This window comes from Maylandia zebra, linkage group LG6, assembly GCF_041146795.1.
Source record: "Maylandia zebra isolate NMK-2024a linkage group LG6, Mzebra_GT3a, whole genome shotgun sequence".
Taxonomy (NCBI): Eukaryota; Metazoa; Chordata; class Actinopteri; order Cichliformes; family Cichlidae; genus Maylandia; species Maylandia zebra.
Window position 1 is genome coordinate 33,557,311 of NC_135172.1, and position 20,698 is coordinate 33,578,008.

Sequence of the window (20,698 nt, forward strand, 5' to 3'; positions counted from 1 at the left end):
AATCCTATCTGAGCCATTTAAGTGCAATAAATTTCTATTTTTATGTCGTCTAAGTGAGGGGACAACTTTACAACAACAAGGTAAATGTCTCTGAACGTCCCCAAACATTTGTATGACAGAAATTATTACAACCACTCAGAGCAATTCTATTTTGCACCAGGTAGCTGTTATCTCAGGTACACTTGTGGCCTATTAAGATACCTTCCCGTGTGTTTTTGAGCCATCTCCCTTCAACTATATCAGCCAACCTCTTTACCTTCTACCTTTTAGCAACTTTTAGCTACACCTACAATAATCCCGCCACAGTTTCTTCAGAAATTGCATAGTCTAATTGCTTTTAATCTTTTTGCTTTATGGAAAGACAAGAGCTTTGTGATAAAATGCATAAACACAGTCAGCCAGGCTTGCTATCATTATCACTATCCCTAACACTATCATTTATGCTTTTATTTCCACGTGTTTAGATTATTTTAATACATATTATTACAAATTTTACTTTTATCTAGCAAGTGACATGCTTTAGGTTTGAGTAGTTTTCCACCCATATACATAGTTCCACTTCATTTCTGTGCTGTCATAAGTCCCATAGTTCAGCTGTCTGCAATGTTGTGCGCTAATCCGCTGTTTTATTAAAGGATTATTTCAGCCGCTTGTAAGAATATTTGTATCACTGATTAATGAAAACGTCATCTTGTTTAATCAGTCCTCAGCAAGAGGTGTGTGTGTGCCTGTGTCTGTGTGTGTATGTGCGTGTTTGTTCCTCCTAAGGAGCCAGCTGCTGAAGCTCAAGGCAGAAATGTGCTAACTGATCCAAGAACCCCCTCCCCAAAAAAATCACACCCATCCCCCCCCCTTCCCGCCTCTAGCCCCCAAACACCTTAAACCTCCATTTTATCCTGTTTACAGAGCCCACAGTTTCACGCCACCACCATAAACACGCACACGGGACACACACGTACAAATCCAGTATACATAAAAGTTTTAAAAAAATACAAATCTGATCCAAAGTCACGATCCTGTAAATCAGAATATACTGTAAGCTAACTACAAATAGTCTTTACTCAACGCTCCCTTTTTATCCAGCAGCTGATATTATATTTATGCTCTTGAGAATCTTTCCCCATGTTGATGAATGTGTGTTTACGTGGCACATTTTGAGCGCTCATAGCGCCGCAGCTGTGATTGTGATCTACTGTTTATCTAAGTCTATTGGAGGAAAACCTTTCATCTGCGCTGCCACAATAAAATCAAACTCAGCACTAGACTCAAACTGCTGGACAAACACAATAAACTCTCGACCACAAAGGAATCTCCTAACATAGATCCTAACAGGAAAGTCGGGATCTGCCGTCACACTGGAGATTAGTGCAAAGATTAGTCTGTGTTTATTTAGCTTCATTTTTACATGGAAAGGCATGAAAGACATTAATAACATATTTGCATGAGTCTGCTTTAAGTGCTATGACACACCTGGTGATGATAGATGATTAATTTTTCCCTCTGAACCACTTTAAAGTCTGGTGCTAAAATAGGACGATATATGTATATTATTCTCTGTGGTTCTACTTTTATTCCTAATAAGATTTTAATTACTGTTTATTTTTTTCTTCTAAGACTGTGTTATCCTGCAAATCCACTACAAACCACAAATGGAAGTACGGCAGGAAACCAGTAAGCTTTGACAGAGAGCAAAAAGATATTTTGATGTTTTTCTGCTCTTGCTAAAAACCCCATTGGCTCTTAAATAACCACATCCTCCCATCCTGGCAGAGTTTTACAATCGCATTTACAGTGCAAAAGGAAAAGTTTATTGCACCTAATAATCTTTATTTGGACCTGTTCAAATAGGACGGGCTCGCATGTATGGCATGTGTGGGCCTGATGGAGACCATCCACCAAGACCAAATACTCATCTGCTCCCCGTCACATCCCTCATCGTGGCAGCCATTCAGGCAAGCTCGTCTATCAGAACAAAGACCTTGCAGCTCTACCTCTTGTAACCCTATACAGGGACATGAAACGTTGACCTTTGATCCCACGTGTGATACAAGTGACAGTGTTGTCCCACAGGTCAGCAGTAAACGTGCCAATCGCATTCCCAGTCTCCTCTGCAGCAGCACTCCTGTGGCATGTTAGCACTCGAGCGGCTAAAACACTTCTGTCATTTGTTTTTGTGACTCACTAAATACAAGTCTCTGTGTTGTGATGAAAGTATTAACAGGATTTAGTTTGTGGGGGGGCGGGGTGTAACTAAGCTAACTTGTAAATGTTAATGATAGCCAGAAACATAATATATTTATTATTCTTAATACTATGCTACAAAAAAAATGCTACTGCATCCTCAAATCGGCAGTTTTAGAAATTTAAGATAGTTAAAGAGGTGGAGCACATAACAACACTGAGCTTCAAAGATTGATCAAATCAAACGATTTGGGTTGAGACAGAACAAATAAATAAACAAATTCAGCAAATAATGTGTTACTCATAAGTTTTTGTAAACATATAATTTTTTTTTCACACTGTGCAAGTTTTTACACATGTAATGTAAAAGTATTAGTGGCCACTAATTTCTTCTTTGTCTATATTTTCCTATATTTGTTCATGTTTTATTCTCACAAAAATCATACATTCTCTAAATGCATTAAAAAATCTATCAACATTGCTCTTGGTCAGTTGTTTTTCCCCAGACGTTACAACTTTGCAGCCTTTTTGCAAAATGTGATAATAAAAGCAAGTCTCATTTTTCTCCTTAATATATAACAGCCCACGTATCCACTGCTGCTTTATCCCTGAATAGAAACTATTTATTAGCAAGAAGGCACAAAAACCAAACAGACATAGTTAGAGCTAACTCTCCTATGTTAACTCCAACCAGGCAACTCAACGCTCTGTTTTGTTCCATATCAAGATTAACAGGTGGAAGATTCGTATGCATTATATTATACTTGTTAATATTATGTGGTTTGTAAATGAGTTAAAATAAGCGACCGTGTCACTGTTTCTGAAGGATTTTTGCTAATGATCAGGATGTTTTTAATGCTGTTGGAACAAAAATAAAAAACTATTCATCTTAGAAAAACTTTTATAGCCTAATTATAAAATAGCTTTAGTAATTGTGTGATTAAGGCAGAGCATCCATACAAATAATAAAACAGGCATCTCTCTCTCTATGACTGAAAGCTTGTAACTGAATTTTGTGTCACTTGGGTCATAAAACAATAAAAGAAATGTGTTGTTTGTGCTTTCAAAGATAAGTAAATTCCTCTGAGGTAATTATATGTTTGTCTCTTCACAGCTCGGTTTCATCTCCCTGCTGGTAACGGCAGTTGTATAGAGTGACTCTGTAAACACTCTCTCAGGTTTATAGCTTCCAGCAGGCCGCAGTCCTGCGAGCACTTTCTCAGCCGGCCGCAGTGGTAAAGGCCTGTAAACTGCGGGGGAGAGATTTCAGGGTATGAATTGACAGGCAGTCTGTAGCTGTGCATGGTTTTATTACCGCTAATGGTGGTCGAAGACTGCACATGAGGGCGGGTGGGAGTTTTTGAACCATGTCCAACTCGTCTGACAGAAAAGGTGTTACGTTCTGGCATGAAGGCCAGTTTCAGTTTACCTGCTCCTGGATTCAATACAGGAAAGGAGACAAAAACATGTATAATCACATGGATGTTTACACACATACAGACACACGTAACGCACAGACTAACTTCATAGCATCTGCACCCCTATTACATGCTACATACATGCTACACTCGTAGCCGATTTCCTCCAGATGAAGCTGGAAACCCTCCATCAGATCATCAAAGTTTTTCAGAAACATGTGTCTGAGCTTTATTTGCTCACTTTGCTGCAGGATTCCTGCCACTAGGGTTGTTAATGTGTTTCACCTATGAGTATGTAATTAAAAAAGTAAGCTATTCTGAAAAAAATGATATGGATTATATTTTTACCCCAAAAGTTTAAAAATAAATAAATGAAGAGGAGAAAAATTCACATGAAGAAAGAAACTGGCACGGTTAACTTTGATCATCAAAAAATGAAAAATATTCAAATCTACTGAAAGCTTCTTATCTATGATATTGATCTAGTGCTTTGTATTATTGTAAGATGAAACTCATTCCAGTTACTGATGACTGTGTTGGTTTAGCATTTCCATAAACAACATGCTGATTGCAGTTCGTTCCCAGAATCAAACCCAAATCTTTGATCAACATCTGTAAATTCTGAGAAAGCGTTCAAGAAACTCCTCGGTGAGAAGGAGCAGATCTTGACCCACTCGTGCACACTGCAGTCATAATTTATCACCCAATGATTTAGTGAATAAAACAACCAAAAGAACATTTGTTTCTTGGCGATATATGTGGTCATTTTTTTGTAGTTGATGATGATAATCTACTTACAATAGAATTTCCTATCCTTGACTACATTTTAATTAAAAACAGCAAAAGACTCACAGAAGTTCATCACTTAATGGATCTACAATTTTTCTTAAACCAGGTTTTCCTCTGTCCTAACAACTGTACAAACATGAAGTCAGCTAATGGTTTCTTCATGGAGAAAACAATGAAAGTCCCAATAAAGACATGAAGCAGACGTCATGGACAGGAGCCCAGCCAGATGACAGGGAGTCAGCAAGAGGGAAAAGGAGAAAGAACGACAGCCAAAGCGATGCATGGAGAAAAAAAGGCGGAGAGGGTGCAGCCTGTATACCAGCAAACAAATACACAACAGGCAGCTGACATATAAAACAATATTAGTCCAAATGCAGAGAGAGCTGCTTCCAGCAATAATATGCAGTGACTGGTGAGAAATGCTTGAACTCTGTATGCATGTGTGTGGCAGATGGTAAGTAAAGGTGAAGAGAATACACTGAAAAATGGAAGAGGGGGAAGGAAAAGTACAACAAAGAAGATTAAATAGACACAATGAAGCAATGAAAGCGAGAAAGGCGGAAAAAAATAGGCAAAATTAGTGAAGAGGCGAAGAGAATAGCCCTCAGACTTTCTCCTTGACTCGCAGCCAAACGCATTTACAATCGAGGAAGTTTCTACTGACTGGCTGCCTCTCCCTCCTTCTCCTGCCCTGGCTTCCCCTCCCTCTCCTCTCACGCTGGGACCCCCCCTCCCCCCTCCCTCTATAGAAAGTGGGACTCCGTCTCCCTGCTCACTTTCTCTCGCCCGTCTGAAGATTTAACACAGCGCAGAGCGAAGCTGGCGGCCACAGTCGTGCCCTGGATTGTAACAGAGAAAGAGCGCAAGCCCTCCTGCAGCCTGCAAGCCCACCACCATGGACGTCAAACTGATGGCACTGCTGGCTCTGCTGGCCGTGGCCACACATGTTCCGACCTCCAACGGTGAGTCCAGAGGGACAGCAGCCCCTTTAATTTAAACGCTTCAGGAACATTACTGACAACATCATTTAGACAGGTTTTGGCTAATTTAAACGTTTAAGATTCTGGAGCTTCCGACATTTATATTTTTCTTATTGGCTATTTAGAACAGCATTTTTCTGGATTAAGTTTATGTTTGTTAGGTTATGTCAGCATTAATTTTAATTGTTTATGATTGATCGGTTGCCGTCGTGGTAAATCCCTTATTACAAGACTGTGAAATTCCAGTTCTTCGATCACCTGCTTTCCTTCTACATCGATAAATTTCTAGACAGAAAATTGGGTAACAGATTGAAATGTTATTAGAATTTTTTTTAATACATTAATTAAATAGCTACAGTATAACTTAAACTCATGGAGAGTAAATGAAGTACAAAATAGAAGCTTCTCGGTTATTGTTTTTTCGGACAGGTGCCGAATTATTGCGTTTTGCTTTGCTAGTTTTTTAAAATTATTATTATTTTGCAGTTTGTATTTGGGTTTGTGGAAACAAACATATATTTTTATACATAATTAGAAAATTAAACTTGAATGAAAATATTTCCCCACTGCAAGTTCTTATGTGGGGCGCTAGAAGAGAATAAGTAGAGAATATACTGATATTAATCAAAATCTAAAAAACAGAAAAAGCCTTTTTAAACAAAATGTTTATAAGCATTTGTTTCAGATTTGGGGCAAATATCTTATCTTATATAGGTGGATTCCTGCCACCGCATTGACCCCACATGAACAAGACGGGGTGTTGAGTTTCCTAGCAGGATTTATCCTAAGCGTATTGTTTCTGCTCCACTAAGAGCTCAGATTGAATATTCAAGAGTTAGACCTAGACATGTGTATTTGCCTTTTCTCACTGCATCCTTATAATTAGTTTCTAATTAGGGATAAATCAGTGGTGGACACATGCTTCTGGCTCCAGTGCTGCATGCTGCATAATGATCCCTTAGTTTGCATGAGAAAAGACCCTGAATGGGTGCGAATCATTAGAGCGATATTACTGAGGATTTGGGCATTTGTGACAGGACATTTGCTGTTTCTTTATGAAAAAAAAGAATACATTGAACCTTGTAAAAAAAAAAAAAAAGAGCTTTATTATTGATGCACCTGATTTTAAGATTTCAATTACATTTAATTATATGTTGCCAAATCACAACAGCATTTGCTTTATATTGTATGGTTTGAGTAATCTGGACATTTACATTTGTACAGGCAGGGCATGGCTGATGTACAGAATCAGCTCTGTGAAATTTTGTAATTTCTTAAAGCACACTTTAAGCTTCAGTTTTCAATGCATTTTATTCCCATTCAAAGCCCTCTATAATGATGCAATTAAAGGCTATTCGGCTGGTTTCTTTTTAACTTTTATTGCCAGCCAGGTTTTCCTTCATCCTTTCCCTCATTTTTTTAACAACCCTCATCGTTTCTTTCATTTGAAAACTTTTAAGGAAGCATTTAGTCTTATTACTGTGCATCTGTAGTCCTCGGGGGCACCGACAAGCCTACACAAACTCACATTGTAATCATTTTAAGAATGTACCTCATAGAGGCTGCTGAGGCCGTCTGAGCTGCAGAGTGCTTTCATAAAAGAGGTGAATATTGGAAATTGAATGTTGAGGACCCTTCTCCTTTAGAGTGGCTTGGCTGAATGCTCCAGGAGTGAAAAGCTAAACTTCTGCATGCGTGTGTGTGTGAGAGTGTGAACGAGCGGGTGGTCAGAAAGGGCTAATCTCTTTTTAATGAGGATGTTGTTCACAGACATAGCAGGTAAACTTATACATTCCCATGCTTTGTTAAGATTTGTTACAGTAGATTAAACATGCCTTTAATTTGTCCAACGAGGTGAAAGGTACGTTTAATCGCAATCCAAATGAATCAGAAACTGCTGTGCTTGGATTTGATTTGAGTTGATGTAGGTATTTAAATCCTCACTTGAACCAAAATGACCCTTTCTTTTGTTAACGGGCAATGAAACGAAATATTAGACACCACTGCTCATTTCATCCACTGTGATCTGAATAAGTTTTCTTTGGCAAGTTAACGGAATCATTTATCTTAAAGTCCAACGTCTGCCACATTTTACTGCCCTGCAGAGCTCCACATAAGTAATGCTGAATGTGTCTCTGTGTTGGCTGATTTCTCCTTTGTTCACAAAAAGCTTGTTAGGCTTTTCTTGCTCTTACATATTGAAATAAGGCAGGTGCAGCTTTGTCTGTGGATTTATCTTTGGATCCCAAAGCAAATTTTTCAGTTTTCAAATTCCTCTTCCTAACTCCTTCCTAAATATATAGCTGTGTGAATGCCAGAGCTTAAGAGTGCAGTGTTGCAGAATTGGAACTGTCAGTACTTGTTAAGCTTTTTAACAGCCTGGTCTCTTGAGATTTTGTTGCATTTTCTAAGCTTCATGCTAATTTGTAATCTTCCTTGTCCACTGTTTGTAGCAAAGCCCATCAGTCTGGTTGAGCGCTGCTGGTGTCGATCCACTCTCAACACGGTTCCCCAGCGCTCCATCAAAGAGCTCAAGTTTCTCCACACGCCCAACTGCCCCTTCCAAGTCATGTAAGTAGATGAGTCTCATGTTGCAGGGGGTGATTAACTTCAAGAAATGTGTTTCCTGGTGTAATTATCTGATGACTGTTTGAATGAGTCTGTCACTCGTGTGGCCTGTTTAAGTGGATTCTTTTCAGTGTGTCAAGGTTCATTTTTTAGGTTTTAAAAAAGCAGAATCGTGTAAAGTAACCATTTTGTGATAGATTAGATTGTACTTGATATCTGTGCTGAGCTTTTGCAAGTGAACTGTTCTCCTCAAACTCCCAGACATACAGTCACAATAACCAGATGTGGGAAAACAAAAAAACAATATAGGAACACAATAAAAATGTAAAATGACACTGGCATGCATTACCTTCTCTGTTTAATGAACACTACAGATTCATTTATGACTGTATTAGTGTAATGCCAGTAATAACAGCGCACACATATCATTCAAGACCAGTTCATATCAGTGAGTACAAACTACAAAAGGGCTGTGTTTGAAGCGTAGGCTATTTTTGGGGGTCTATCTAAGCCAATAGTCTTCTTTAACAAGAGGAAACAGAAATAAATGTAATACACTGCTGATGTGTGAGGTATGTGTGAGGTATGGTGTTAATATCCTTCTAGGCTTTCCTGAGTGAGCGGGCTGACTTTAAAACAACACAATCCACTCAGAGAGAGGAAAGCGCTAACGCTCAGAGCTCGAGGGGGCCATTTGTGTTTGGCAAAGGAAGCAATAATTAAGGGTCAAAGTGATTACCTTTGTATTTCTGCTGACCCCTTGTGTCCCTCATCTACTTTTTCTTTTTTCATTTCCCGCCTGAATCTGGTCAGCAACGTTGAGAATAATTTCACTGGTCTGGAACACATTAATAAAAAAGAACCTTCCTTAATTTGTTAGCTATTGAAAATCTGGACGGCAGAAGCCTCAAGGCCAAAAGGCTAAAGGACTGGAGGCTTCTTCCACAAAGAAAGGAGGGGGCTGGTGATGGTTGGAAGGGGTAACCGAATGGCAAAAGGTCAGGAAGGACTACCAGTCCTGTGGCTAGGCTACAAACTCCCTCTAACCTCCCTCCAGAAAACTGCCAGAGGAGTCAAGAAGTCATTCAGACAAGGAGCCCACAGAGCGGCGCTCCGATATCTCTATTGAGGAGCATGAAAGAAAGTCGGTAACATAACACCCTCTTTCACCCCACAAGAAACTCCCCCCCCCCCCCCCCCCCCCTTCTCCCACTGTGTGCCCTCATCCCTTCACCCTAGCTTGACGACAACCCCTCCAAACCAGGCCGCCACGCTGTTGGTATTAACTTGCTGTGAAGTAATTACTACCTGCTGCTTGTGGAACTCCGGCCCCCAAATTCCTGCCAAGTCAATTAGGGTTTAGGTTCTCAGTTGGTCATCCAGACAGGCAGACAGATAAACAGGATGAAGTGAGAAACATCAAAATAACAGAGAGCTTCTGAGCTGATGAGCTGGCAACCTCTAATAAAACAAAAAGTGTGTGTGTGTCTGTGTGTGTGCGTAGGAAGGGGGGCGACCCCATGAGAAAAAGCAAACACAGATCCAGTTACGGAGCTGTTTGGCCTCCTGACATTTGAAGGATTCGGGATCAGGCTGGTGCTCCCGAATTGCTCTTTTAAGTTTGAGGGGCCATTTGCTCATCTGCCTCTAAATGCAGTGAGGAATAAGGGAGGTGGTATATCAGAGGGGCAAGCAAGAGAGGGGGCACGAATTGAATATGAAAGCAGTGTTTAACTTACAGAGATGTGTGACATGAGATGGAGGGAGGAGAACGGGGAGCAGCGAGACGCTACACCTCTGAGCTGTTAACTCTCATACATGACCTTTTGCCACTGAGGTGTGATATCCACATGTTTGGAGCAGGGTAAGACCCTGTTGCGTGCCCCTGCAATCACCCCATTGGGTCTGAAACTCACCCAGAGTCAGTGACTGACAACAGAACAAATCCTCTCCTAAATGTCTGGCTTAGCTCTCTAATAACAGACCAGACATCAGCACACTCTCTGTGACCGCCCTGCAGCACCCCTGAATCCTGAGGGGGAAGGAAAATTCAATATTTTGGAGTATGAAAGAAGAAAAATGTCTGTTTTTCTGAGTATTACAGTTGTATATTTTACCTAACATAAAGTGTTGAGGGTGAAGCAATGTTTCAGTTTCTGTTCAGGCTAATTTTTAGTGACTTCTAGTTTATTTAAATCTAAACTCATTTTAAAAATATGTTTAAAAACCCTCCACAAAAAAGACGTGTTAACATGTGCACCCAACAAAGTACCAGGAATAAAAATTTAAAGCAACATTTTTCTTTTTTAAGTTACACACATTGACATCTGCCTTGCCAAAAAAGACTAATATTTAAAAACTCTGTTTTCAAGAGGAGCGTAATCAGTGAATTACAGACAAAAAACAGAAACACAAATCAAATAAATAACCAAATCAGACTTAAACAGTAGTGGGATTTAAAAATATAGACTTATACTGTAAATTTCACCCTATACTACCAAAAAGGATTTAAGAGTGGTAGCGAACGTGACTGATTACTTAAACAAGCCTCTGATGTTGCACCTTTTAAAAGTTTTACATGAAACCAGCCTGATCAAAAGGACTTCCCACGTGTAAAGTTTGTGTCAGACTATGTGTGAAGATGTTTAGCATGCCGTGCAGAGACAGCTTTACAAGTCATACAGTGCGGTGTGATCTGCGATATCAGCCTCCCCCCTTCAGCCGTCCTTGAGCAGAAACAGCGAGCTGTGATTTTTCACCGCTGAGCAGACGCTGACAGCCTGTTATGCGTAGTAATCCTCCAGTTTGGAGCTTGGATGTGTTTTTAGATGTGCAGAGATTTTTAGAGCTTATCTGAGGTGTATCTGAGCTCAACCCCCGTAGACCTTTTAATCCTGGCATGTTTTGCTCATTTCACTTCTGATTTATTTAACAGCCGATAAACCATAAACAGCGAGGGGCTGTTTTTGTTCCCATTATGGTTAAAAAAGTGCTGTTTAGCTTTTAAAAATGCTTTAAGAGTTTTGTAGCTTTAGTAAAAAACTTACATTTACTGATTTATTTCCAAGAGACAAACTAAAGGTATATACATTGCTCTTAATCTATATTAGTCATAAATCACTAATATTAAGTAGTACAGCCAAGGAGCACCTATTTAAATGCTATGGTAAATGGTAAAAATGGCCTGTATTTATATAGCGCTTTACTAGTCCCTAAGGACCCCAAAGCGCTTTACACATCCAGTCATCCACCCATTCACACACACATTCACACACTGGTGATGGCAAGCTACATTGTAGCCACAGCCACCCTGGGGCGCACTGACAGAGGCGAGGCTGCCGGACACTGGCGCCACCGGGCCCTCTGACCACCACCAGTAGGCAGCGGGTGAAGTGTCTTGCCCAAGGACACAACGACCGAGACTGTTGGAGCCGGGGCTTGAACCGGCAACCTTCCGATTACAAGGCGAACTCCCAACTCTTGAGCCACGATCAGAATAAATGCTATAAGCAAGGATGTTAGGTTGTGCATCCCACTGAATAATAATGCTTGATTTGTTGTCATTGCGCAAGGACCGTACCCTGAACACAAGAGAAGCAGAAAAGGAGGCTGGATGAGCTTCTTCAGGCATCCATTAAAATGCCGGTCACACTTTGTTGAGGTTACTGAGAGGTCTTGTTACAGTTTGGTTAACCGCACAGCCGAAGAAGAAGATAAAGCCTCTGTACTGTACAACACTGCAGGATGTCAAGCTACACAAGAGGGCCAAATTTAAAACTGCAACCCTTACATGTCCTTGAAAGTGATTTATTGCCTCTGAGTTTGCTTTGGGCTTAAACACTTTGATTCCTCATTATCTCTGTTACTCCTCTTTTATGTGGAAACCAGGATGAGTGTGGAAAAAAAATGTACTGCAGAAGCAAATGTAAACATGCGGGAGAATGTGGCAATAAAAACCCATCGCACTCGTCTGCACCCCACTTTGAAAAACTAAAGTTGGGACAAGACAGTTTGGGGGATTTGGGGTTTTTTTTTTCATTTTAAATTCTGGCAATGAGTAGTTTTTTTTTACTTGCTAAAGTAGTAGAGTTAATGCCAAATTATTGTTGTTTTTAAGCTGTTCTTTAGCTTAAATAGTTTCTATGGCTCTCCTTTTTTTGCCTTTTTCACTTCCTCGGGCAGCTAGCTACCAGCATGTGCATAGGTAGACACATTAAGGGGTGTTTGGTTCCTCTCTCAGGAAATCTTGAGTATCAGAAACCTTATTTCCTGGATTCTGGTGAATTTTGTGGCACTAATTTGTACACATTTTTGCATCAGTTTCTGGTGGAGGTGTTTCTGGTAGTTGTTCAACATATAATGCAACAAAACGCAACAAGACTCAGATGCATTCTGTGCTGCTTTCAAATAACGTAACTTTTATCATTTAATATTATCCTTCCTGACATTACACACATCTATCCTCTGTCTTTAATCTGATTAAAGGTGGCACAAGTGATAAATTCCTTTGTTTTAGTTTATAAACCCCTGTTTATAATAGCTCACACAGATATCTTCCCCCCCATATTCCAACCTTTGTGCACATTCAAACAACGTCAGACATATCTGTGATGCTTTTAAGGAATCAGCAGTGTTATTGAGTTTGTCTGAAAACAAGAAGGTCACGCAACATTTCCTTAAGATTAGAATCAGATTTGGCTTTATTGGACGTGTACACATACAAAGAGCTGGGCTCAGTTCTTTCTTCGCTCTCAGTATAAACAGAATAGACAAACAGACAGTACATACAACAGCAACATGACACAGACAATAACACCGTGTTGGTGATACAATGGTGCAGAGTGCAACACTGCTGGAATAAATTACAGAATAAATAAAGGATGGAGAACTGGTTATTAAATGTACAGTATAAACACAGGAACTTGACAGTATATAGTATTTAGATATATACAGCAAAGTGTATACAGAGTTTGCTTTATGTAGTTAGCAAACTAGCAGCAACAGTCTTAGTTATCAACATGCCTGGAGATGCTGTGTTGCTGCTGAATGAGATCAGCACTGTTGCCTCACTGAGTAAAATTACTGTGTTTCTAGGTCATTCCTGTGCTTCCTTCCTTCTTGTTTTCATTGGTGGAAATCTTCCCACATCCCACCTAAAATCTACACATTGAGCTTCTGGGTGAACAAATCTGCTCTGCATTTTTCCAACTGGTGCAGTCAGAAAACGAGGCTTAAAGTCAGCTTGTCAAAACAGCTTTGTTTTCAAGATTGCTTCATTTTGGTAGAATGTGTCATGTAACCAAATCAATTCATGCTTTTTTTCTTCCACAGTGCAAAGCTGAAGAGCAACAGGGAAGTTTGCATCAACCCTGAGACCAAATGGCTGCAGCAGTACTTAAAGAATGCCATTAACAAGTAAGAAACCCCCTCTATCTATCTACGAATGGCACGAGCATCACTGACAAAGGCAGAAATGAAATATGGTTCCCTTCTCCTCTAAGTTTAGAGCTTGCAAATAAACCAATGTTAAAAAAAGTCAATTTCTCAGTTTCCTACTGACAATTAGTCTCTGAAATTGGTGACATGGTTGATGTAAGCCAGTGAGTTATTATCTGTGAAATAATGAGCTTCAAGTAAGACCAGAGATAAATCCACCACTGGTATGTCTGCTTCCTATTTTCTCATAAGCACATCTGAGATAGTCAGCCAAATCAGAGCACTTACATTAACATTAAAACTTTACACATTATCATCACAAATTGCACATCTGTAAAAAAACGCTCCAGTTGGGGAGTAAAAACTATTCATAAAAACTGCAGTAGCTGTTTCACTTTTTAATGGGCTATGCAGTAAATATGTGCCTTTCACATAAAAGGAAAAAAACTGTTCCCAACATGTCTGGTGGTGATTATTGCCAGGCTGCATGCCTGCGTCTTTAAACAGTATAAACACTTAAAGTGCACAATGTGAAAACAAACAATAAAGGAATATCTGAGGGGTTACAAGACATTGTTTATTATTGTAGCGAAGGACTTCTGTGACTGCAGATTTAGGCATTGTCGTAGTTCACTGAAGCTGGCATGTGGCGCAGCAGCAAATAATCTGTCATACACAACAAATATCACCAAATATCAGCCTTTCATATTTAGACTAGTGTCGCTCATGGGCTTCTGCATGTTAACCTCTTAACACGCACCAGATCTTCTCTTAGGCTTGGCGTTAATGCCAGCGACATCCTTATTTTTAATAACCTATAAAAACAAAATGTAGCTATGCTTCTTTAACATGTAGCTAAATGCATCCTAATCCAGCTGGTGGAAGTACGAGAGGTTAAGAGTTGAATATGCATCACACATCATAACTGTCAAACGAAACTTTCCACTTGTTGGCTTAAAAACCTATGATATTATAGCTTTTTTCCACCAGCTGACAATTGACATTTTACATCCACCACTGTTATGGGTTCTGTTTTACTTTTATAGGCATTTTTATACTATATTCAGGAACTTAAAGCACATCAGTAGCCAAGTATATTTCTTAATCAGAAGAACAGCGTTCAGCTCAGCTTACATAATTAAAACCACATATTTCTAATGATCAATTAGTCTTTTAACAAATTTTGCAGTGGGGAGCAAAATGTGCCATTAGATCACCGTGTTTGATGCTAAAAATGAGCCTCTGAACTCCAATCTAAGCATTTCATTAAACAAAAAAACATAAATGATTTATGAATGATTCATTTAATGATTAACCGGTCAATCCAGTAAAGCCAAAAGTTTTGTAAATGGTCTCCCATTGTTCCAACTTCACCTTTAGCCAATGCAAACTGCCTCTGGATTTGCAAGTGATGCTTCCCAGACACCGTAATTTAAGCATGGCAAACACAAGCTTATAAAAGACAAGTGAAAGATCTATGATTATAGTTAGGCATATATAATACTGCACCAGAAGGTTTTACAAACTTCCTGATCTGTCTTCTCTCATCGGACATAATTACATTTCCCTCATATGCACTTTTATATGAAAATGACCAGAAGTGCACACGAGGCATGAGAGTCGTGTTAAGTGTTATTTTATTCTAGAGGTTCTCAAAATAGGCAATAATGAATGGAAAAATCCTTTTTTATACTAATGTGTTCTTACAAACACCAGAAACAGCCAAAAGATTTAAGCTGAAAGAACATAAAGTGAGTTAGATATAAGAAATTCTGTGCTTATACGAATGTGCCTTGTATGAGCGCATTTGTTCATATATCCCCATAAAATGAAACCAAAAATTGATCTCCTTTCAAGAGCCTATATTAAACAAATTGAAGATATAATGTTTAGTTACAAAACTTACATTCATATATCATGCTCTCTGAAAAAGGTCAAAAACAACTCGCTCATCCTTTATACCAGTGATGCACAGCTCATTCCAAGAGAAGATGAATTTCAAATGACTAAAGTCACATAAAACTAGATAACATGTTTTTAACCTGTGGCTCAACAATAACCCGTTATTTGTTCTCATGGATTTTTAAATGTAAATATGTAAATATAACTGTGACAGCTAAAACGAAGTTGTTTTCAGTTACATAAACTCATCTTAATAACTTCTGAATCTTTCTCCAGGGTGAAGAAATCTAGAAGACGCGCTAATAAGATCAACTAAAACACAAAGGGAGTCCTGTATGTCATCCAGCCTGGTATTCCCAGGCTGAACCTCTGTACCTCCCTGTCACTGCTATGGATGTATGCACACACGCTGTATGTACCCGTCCAACTCTCTGGACAGCTTGCAGAAGCTGCACTCCATCCCCAGCACCATCCACCGATCCCTCGGGACGTCCAGTTGTTTCACATTCACCTTATCCGGCAACAAATCTTAGCACCAAGTGCAATCTCACCTTGACGGACACATGTTGATGTCAAAAATATGTGCTGAGTACTGAGTGAATGGCATGGGAGAGTGTGTGTGTGTTTGAATGTTGCATACATGAACTCTGATTGTGTGCCTGTATATAATATTTTCTTGCTTCACACAGCTATAGAGGAACAATTCTACCTTTCTGTCTCGTGCAAGGCTTTGTGAGTAATGCCACCATCATTTCAAGTCAGATTAATTTTTAATAAAAGCTGCTGACTGAGGAAAAAACATTCACATCAGCTTCCTTGGAAAAAATGCTGTTGGGACTTTGTTGCCAGTTCCTGCCCTTTTATATCAAAAAATGTGGTTTGGAAAAATGCAGACGTGTCAAATTTGAAAACATCAAAAGAAATGTTTCCACATCAAATTGATATCATATCCTTCTGCTCAGAATGATATGATTTATTATTCTAGTTTTAATATATACATTACTCAAAGAAGAATTTTGGATGTAGGCTTTCCACACATAAATGTAGAAGGCTTGTTGTGATTTGAAGTGAAAGTGGCATTACTCTGAGAGTGAAGGCTCATGGGATATATTCAGGGGCTGGCAATTGGGGGAAACCATCCACAAGCTTTTGTTAACTGTAACACGCAGAGCTCGCTAGCACAGGTCTAGTTGGTTTTGAGCTTGGTGCAGGAATAGAGAGGAAGCTCACAGAAACTACTAAAAAGCACGCACTGATCCAATGGTGCTATATGTTCAGTTTAAGGAGTCAGAGCCATTGACATAACTGTGTTTTTAGTGATGATTTTATGCAAGATGGGATGTCGAGACTCTCGGTGTCTTAAATGGAATGCAATATGTTTTGAAATAAAGGCTCAAAGGACTGTTGTTGGAAGTGAAAAATGAAAATGAAGTCGATTCTAAGCTGACGTTAAGGCCACACTGTACTGATAAAGACTGTAAAGAAATAAAACACTAATCAGTGCATCCCAAAAAGTTGGTCCTGTTCATCTGGACGTCTGAAGAAGTCACTTGGGTGAGTGACGAAACGTTTCCCCCACTGAAAACAGATGAACAGACTCAACTTTTTGGGATTTCCTTATCTGGATGACCGAGCATGGATGAAAACACCAATCAGTGCAGCTTTTTGTTTTTTAGCCAATTGATCTTATTGGTTAAGAGAGACCAAATATTTATGCACCACCAAGAAGCAGATGAATTCAATTTCATGGATTTTAGGTAAAATAGGTAGGACGTCGTTACCATTCAGGATAGTTTTACACTTTGTAAAAAGGACCAACAGAAGAAGTTAGATGCAGTGTTTTCATACCAGCACCTGTCCTTAGTAGGAATGAAAAGCTACTACATTGTCCAAATAGCTGAAAGATAAATGCCTGAAAAGGAATGCTCACGGTGGCAAAAGAACATTTTTAATTATCAGTTATTTTATATATATGTGAACCACTTTATGTTTTTTTTAATGTAATTGTTTTATTTTTATATTGAAGATAATCTTACAAAATGTTTTTTTTAATGAAATGTACAACAGGCAGAAGCTACTAAATGAAGGCCGTTCATTAAAGTGCTAGAAACAGTATCTGACTTCATTTTTGAGGATTCATTCAATATTTCACATATATGTAAAAGTCTGTAAGTATGTTATGCACAGTATGCGACACATATATTAATATTGCTTGCATTTTTTTTAGAATACAGAAATGCTGAGCAACTTAAATGTTGCTGTCTTGAGTTTATTGATATTGTTTGCTTATCAGCTGCAGAGCGCGTGAGCGGAATAAAACCCAATCCAGCCTGCAGTGATAGAAAACAAAAGCCACAAGTCAGGAAACTATTCAGCTCAGCCCACCATTTGTCCCCATCAGCCTCATGATTTAGTTTTTTATAGTTTTACTTAAGTTGATATATGATGTGTCAAAAGAACTGCTGAGCCAAAACAGAATAAAGACTAAGAGTTTAGATCAGCCAGCATGTGCTTTCAATCTGGACACTCCCAGCACCCCACAGGCTTTCTTTTCAGGTTCACTCGACTGCTCCCATGCCGCAAAATTGCTTTGTTTTGTTTTGGGTCCCCCCCCCTCCCCACAAATTGCTATGGAAGTCCAAGTGCTTGTGGTCATTGTTATCGTCTATCATCTTTTGTGTTTTATGGTCTATTTACTGACTGACAGGTTACTGGTGGTAATCTTATCAATTTGGAGCTAATGGTGCAACAATCCTGTAAGTGTAATTCATTTCTCATTACTCTAATGGCCAAGAATCTTATATAATTATACTAATTTGCGTAAACACCATTGCTCAATAAAACTGTGCTGTTTTCCAAACACACTGATATGTAAAGATAAAGGTTAGTGTGTTAAACCACAACCCAGTCCATAATTAGTAGATTAAATATTTCTGTAAAATAAAAAGTCCAGATTTTTCATTTATAATGTGATTATTATCTAAATAGCAGGACTAACTTTGTTAAACTAATAAGAAATATGTTAAACAAACTTTCAACAGCATATGCTCTACGTCACTCACGATTTACCTTATTAAGATTCATGTAATGTAATAAGTATTTAGTTATATTAAATAGACTTTAAGTGCTGTTAAGTTAGTCCCGTGGCCCCTGTGGAAACTTGACACCTGTGCAGTGTCAGAGCCACTCTCGCTAACCCATCAACAGAGCATAATTTGTGGGATCAAATATATATCAGGCAAAGCTGTGTTCCAACACAGTCATCACTGTGCAATTATATTTTTCAAAGAAGGTTTTTGTTTCTTTGTATTTAGACCAAATATATATTCAGGGTCACATTTACTTGCCATTAGTGTGTTACTAAAATAACTGAAGTGTGTTTCAATTAGGTCCCCAAGACAATGTGAAATGACTTCATTTCTTTTGAGGCAGCTTCTGACACATGTTCTTCTATACACAAGACGTATTAGAGTATTACTCTGTATTTTCACTGATTGTAAACCAAGAGGCAGTATTTTAGCTTTTATATCAACCCTTTTTTTCAATAAACCTATATAAACTAAAGTGCTGTTATACGTGTATTTCTCATCAACAGTGATTCTTTGTATTTATTGTTCATTTAAAGCTGCATTATGTCATTTCTGAACAATGGTGAGGTGGAGCTGGAGCCATATTAGAGCTGAGATTGTGTCCCCACAGATAAAGCTTGGCATTCACTCGTCTTTTAGGCTGTTTCACCTCTATTAGGCATCTTGTTCAATGCGGGACTGATGCACTGCTCTTCTGCCTCACCCAACAATCCACCTCTGTTAAAAGTACTGAGATGGATTGCGGGGCATTGTTGTTGCAGCTTTAAGCCTGCAGAGCTGAACTGATGTCTGTATGAAAGGGACAGCTGGTGTGACAGGTCTCACCACACTAGTCACCAGCAAGACCTCTGATGGATCTGAAAACAATTCAGCCAGAACCAGCGCTGTGATGTTTTTGTCTGGTGCAAAATGAACGAGCAAAGTGAAATATGAAAGTTATTTCAACAAAAAATATTATTACATGGTTGCTTCAGGATGGAGGTTTACAAAAGAACAAAGAGCTTGGAGTTGTAGAGTAAATAAATGAATGTCACTTCAATGCAGTTAGGGTTTAAAAACCGAATGATAATCAGAAACTCCAGTGTAAAATGGGAAAACACAATGATGTGAAAAAACAGATATCATAACCAAAAAGATCAAATGTTTGCAGTTAAATTATGTATGATGATTATCCATGAGTCTACTGAAAAGTTGTTTAACCTCTGAACACATGACTAATTTTGTAGATGTTGCCTACAAACTATGAAGCATTTCTGTTTCTCTGTTTTAAATAGACAATATAAGTAATCATAGCAACATAAAACATTATGAAAACATATACTGTGCAAAAACCCCAACAACAGTGTGACATTATTGCAGTGCAAACAAATACAGTCTGAGTTTAGTCCTGTAAAATCTCATTTTAATCTAATGGTGTCAATTTCCAGTGGGCAGGAGATAAAGAAGTTGTTGGGTTAATTTTTAATTTTGCTGACTGGTTGAATGTGTGCATTAGATACATTAACTTAATCGGTAGAAGGTCAGAACCAGTTATACTCCACTTTTCTCTTATGCCCGATTTAGACTTCTGCAGGTAGCCTTTGAAGAGTTTGTGACATAACCCAGATAAGTAGCCAATGTCATTACCCAGAGTTATACTTCCATGTGGTTGTTAAATAGTGTGGTCATGTACCGAGGTTTCATAAGCAGATAAACTGAAATGCTGGGACATCTCTTTTCCCCTCCTGACGCCCTCACTCTTTGCTATGGTCAGTTTTTGTTTTTTTGTAGGCAAACATATTTGTCCCTCAGGTTTTTCCACTTCTTCATACATTCCCTCACATCCAGTTTGGTAGTTGCTACAATGTGCCTCCGGGAAGCTGCTGACATTTGTGAATTCTTACATTTACGCAGTGATTATTAATCTTTATGATGAGGCGAGGATCGTTATTCTTTCACAGATAAATTAAAAAGTAAGTGAAAGTAAGTGGAAAAGTAGCTGCAAATGCACAGGAGTGATCGACAGCACTGAGCAGGCCAATCAAAATAGCTGGCTGCGGTAACCCAACGTGTAGTTACATTTCTTCTGAGGTGCATCTCAGGTTAAGTGGAAGGTTACGGCGTAAGGTCCAAATGGATTTCTAGTTACCCTGTTACTTAAGAGGTAGACTTCCTGCAGAAGTCTAAATCAGGCATTAGCGTGGCTGTCTGATGGCTGACGATGCTCCATTTTCAGTTGCTTTAAATGTCTAAAGTATCTGAAGTATGTCAGGAAAATAGGTTCTGACTGAGATGTAATTGCAGGCGTTCACATTTGCCCTTCTCCATATGTCTAAACCTAGTTGACTAACAAATT

At 38.9% G+C, this 20,698-nt stretch overlaps 1 protein-coding gene across 1 annotated transcript; it reads left to right on the forward strand.

The window, feature by feature from the left end:
- Positions 1–5,163: 5,163 nt before the first annotated feature.
- Positions 5,164–18,838, forward strand: cxcl12b (chemokine (C-X-C motif) ligand 12b (stromal cell-derived factor 1)). Its single transcript, XM_004539127.3, has 4 exons — positions 5,164–5,350; positions 7,822–7,939; positions 13,268–13,351; positions 15,551–18,838. The coding sequence occupies exons 1-4, from the start codon at positions 5,284–5,286 to the stop codon at positions 15,588–15,590; spliced, it is 309 nt and encodes a 102-aa protein (XP_004539184.1). The 5' UTR covers positions 5,164–5,283; the 3' UTR covers positions 15,591–18,838.
- Positions 18,839–20,698: the final 1,860 nt, after the last annotated feature.

Bases quoted from the DNA above. Each gene is read 5' to 3' on its own strand.
- cxcl12b (XM_004539127.3), top strand. From the start codon at position 5,284: ATGGACGTCAAACTGATGGCACTGCTGGCTCTGCTGGCCGTGGCCACA. The intron at 5,351-7,821 runs GTGAGTCCAGAG...CACTGTTTGTAG, and splicing joins ACATGTTCCGACCTCCAACG to CAAAGCCCATCAGTCTGGTT. The intron at 7,940-13,267 runs GTAAGTAGATGA...TTTCTTCCACAG, and splicing joins AACTGCCCCTTCCAAGTCAT to TGCAAAGCTGAAGAGCAACA.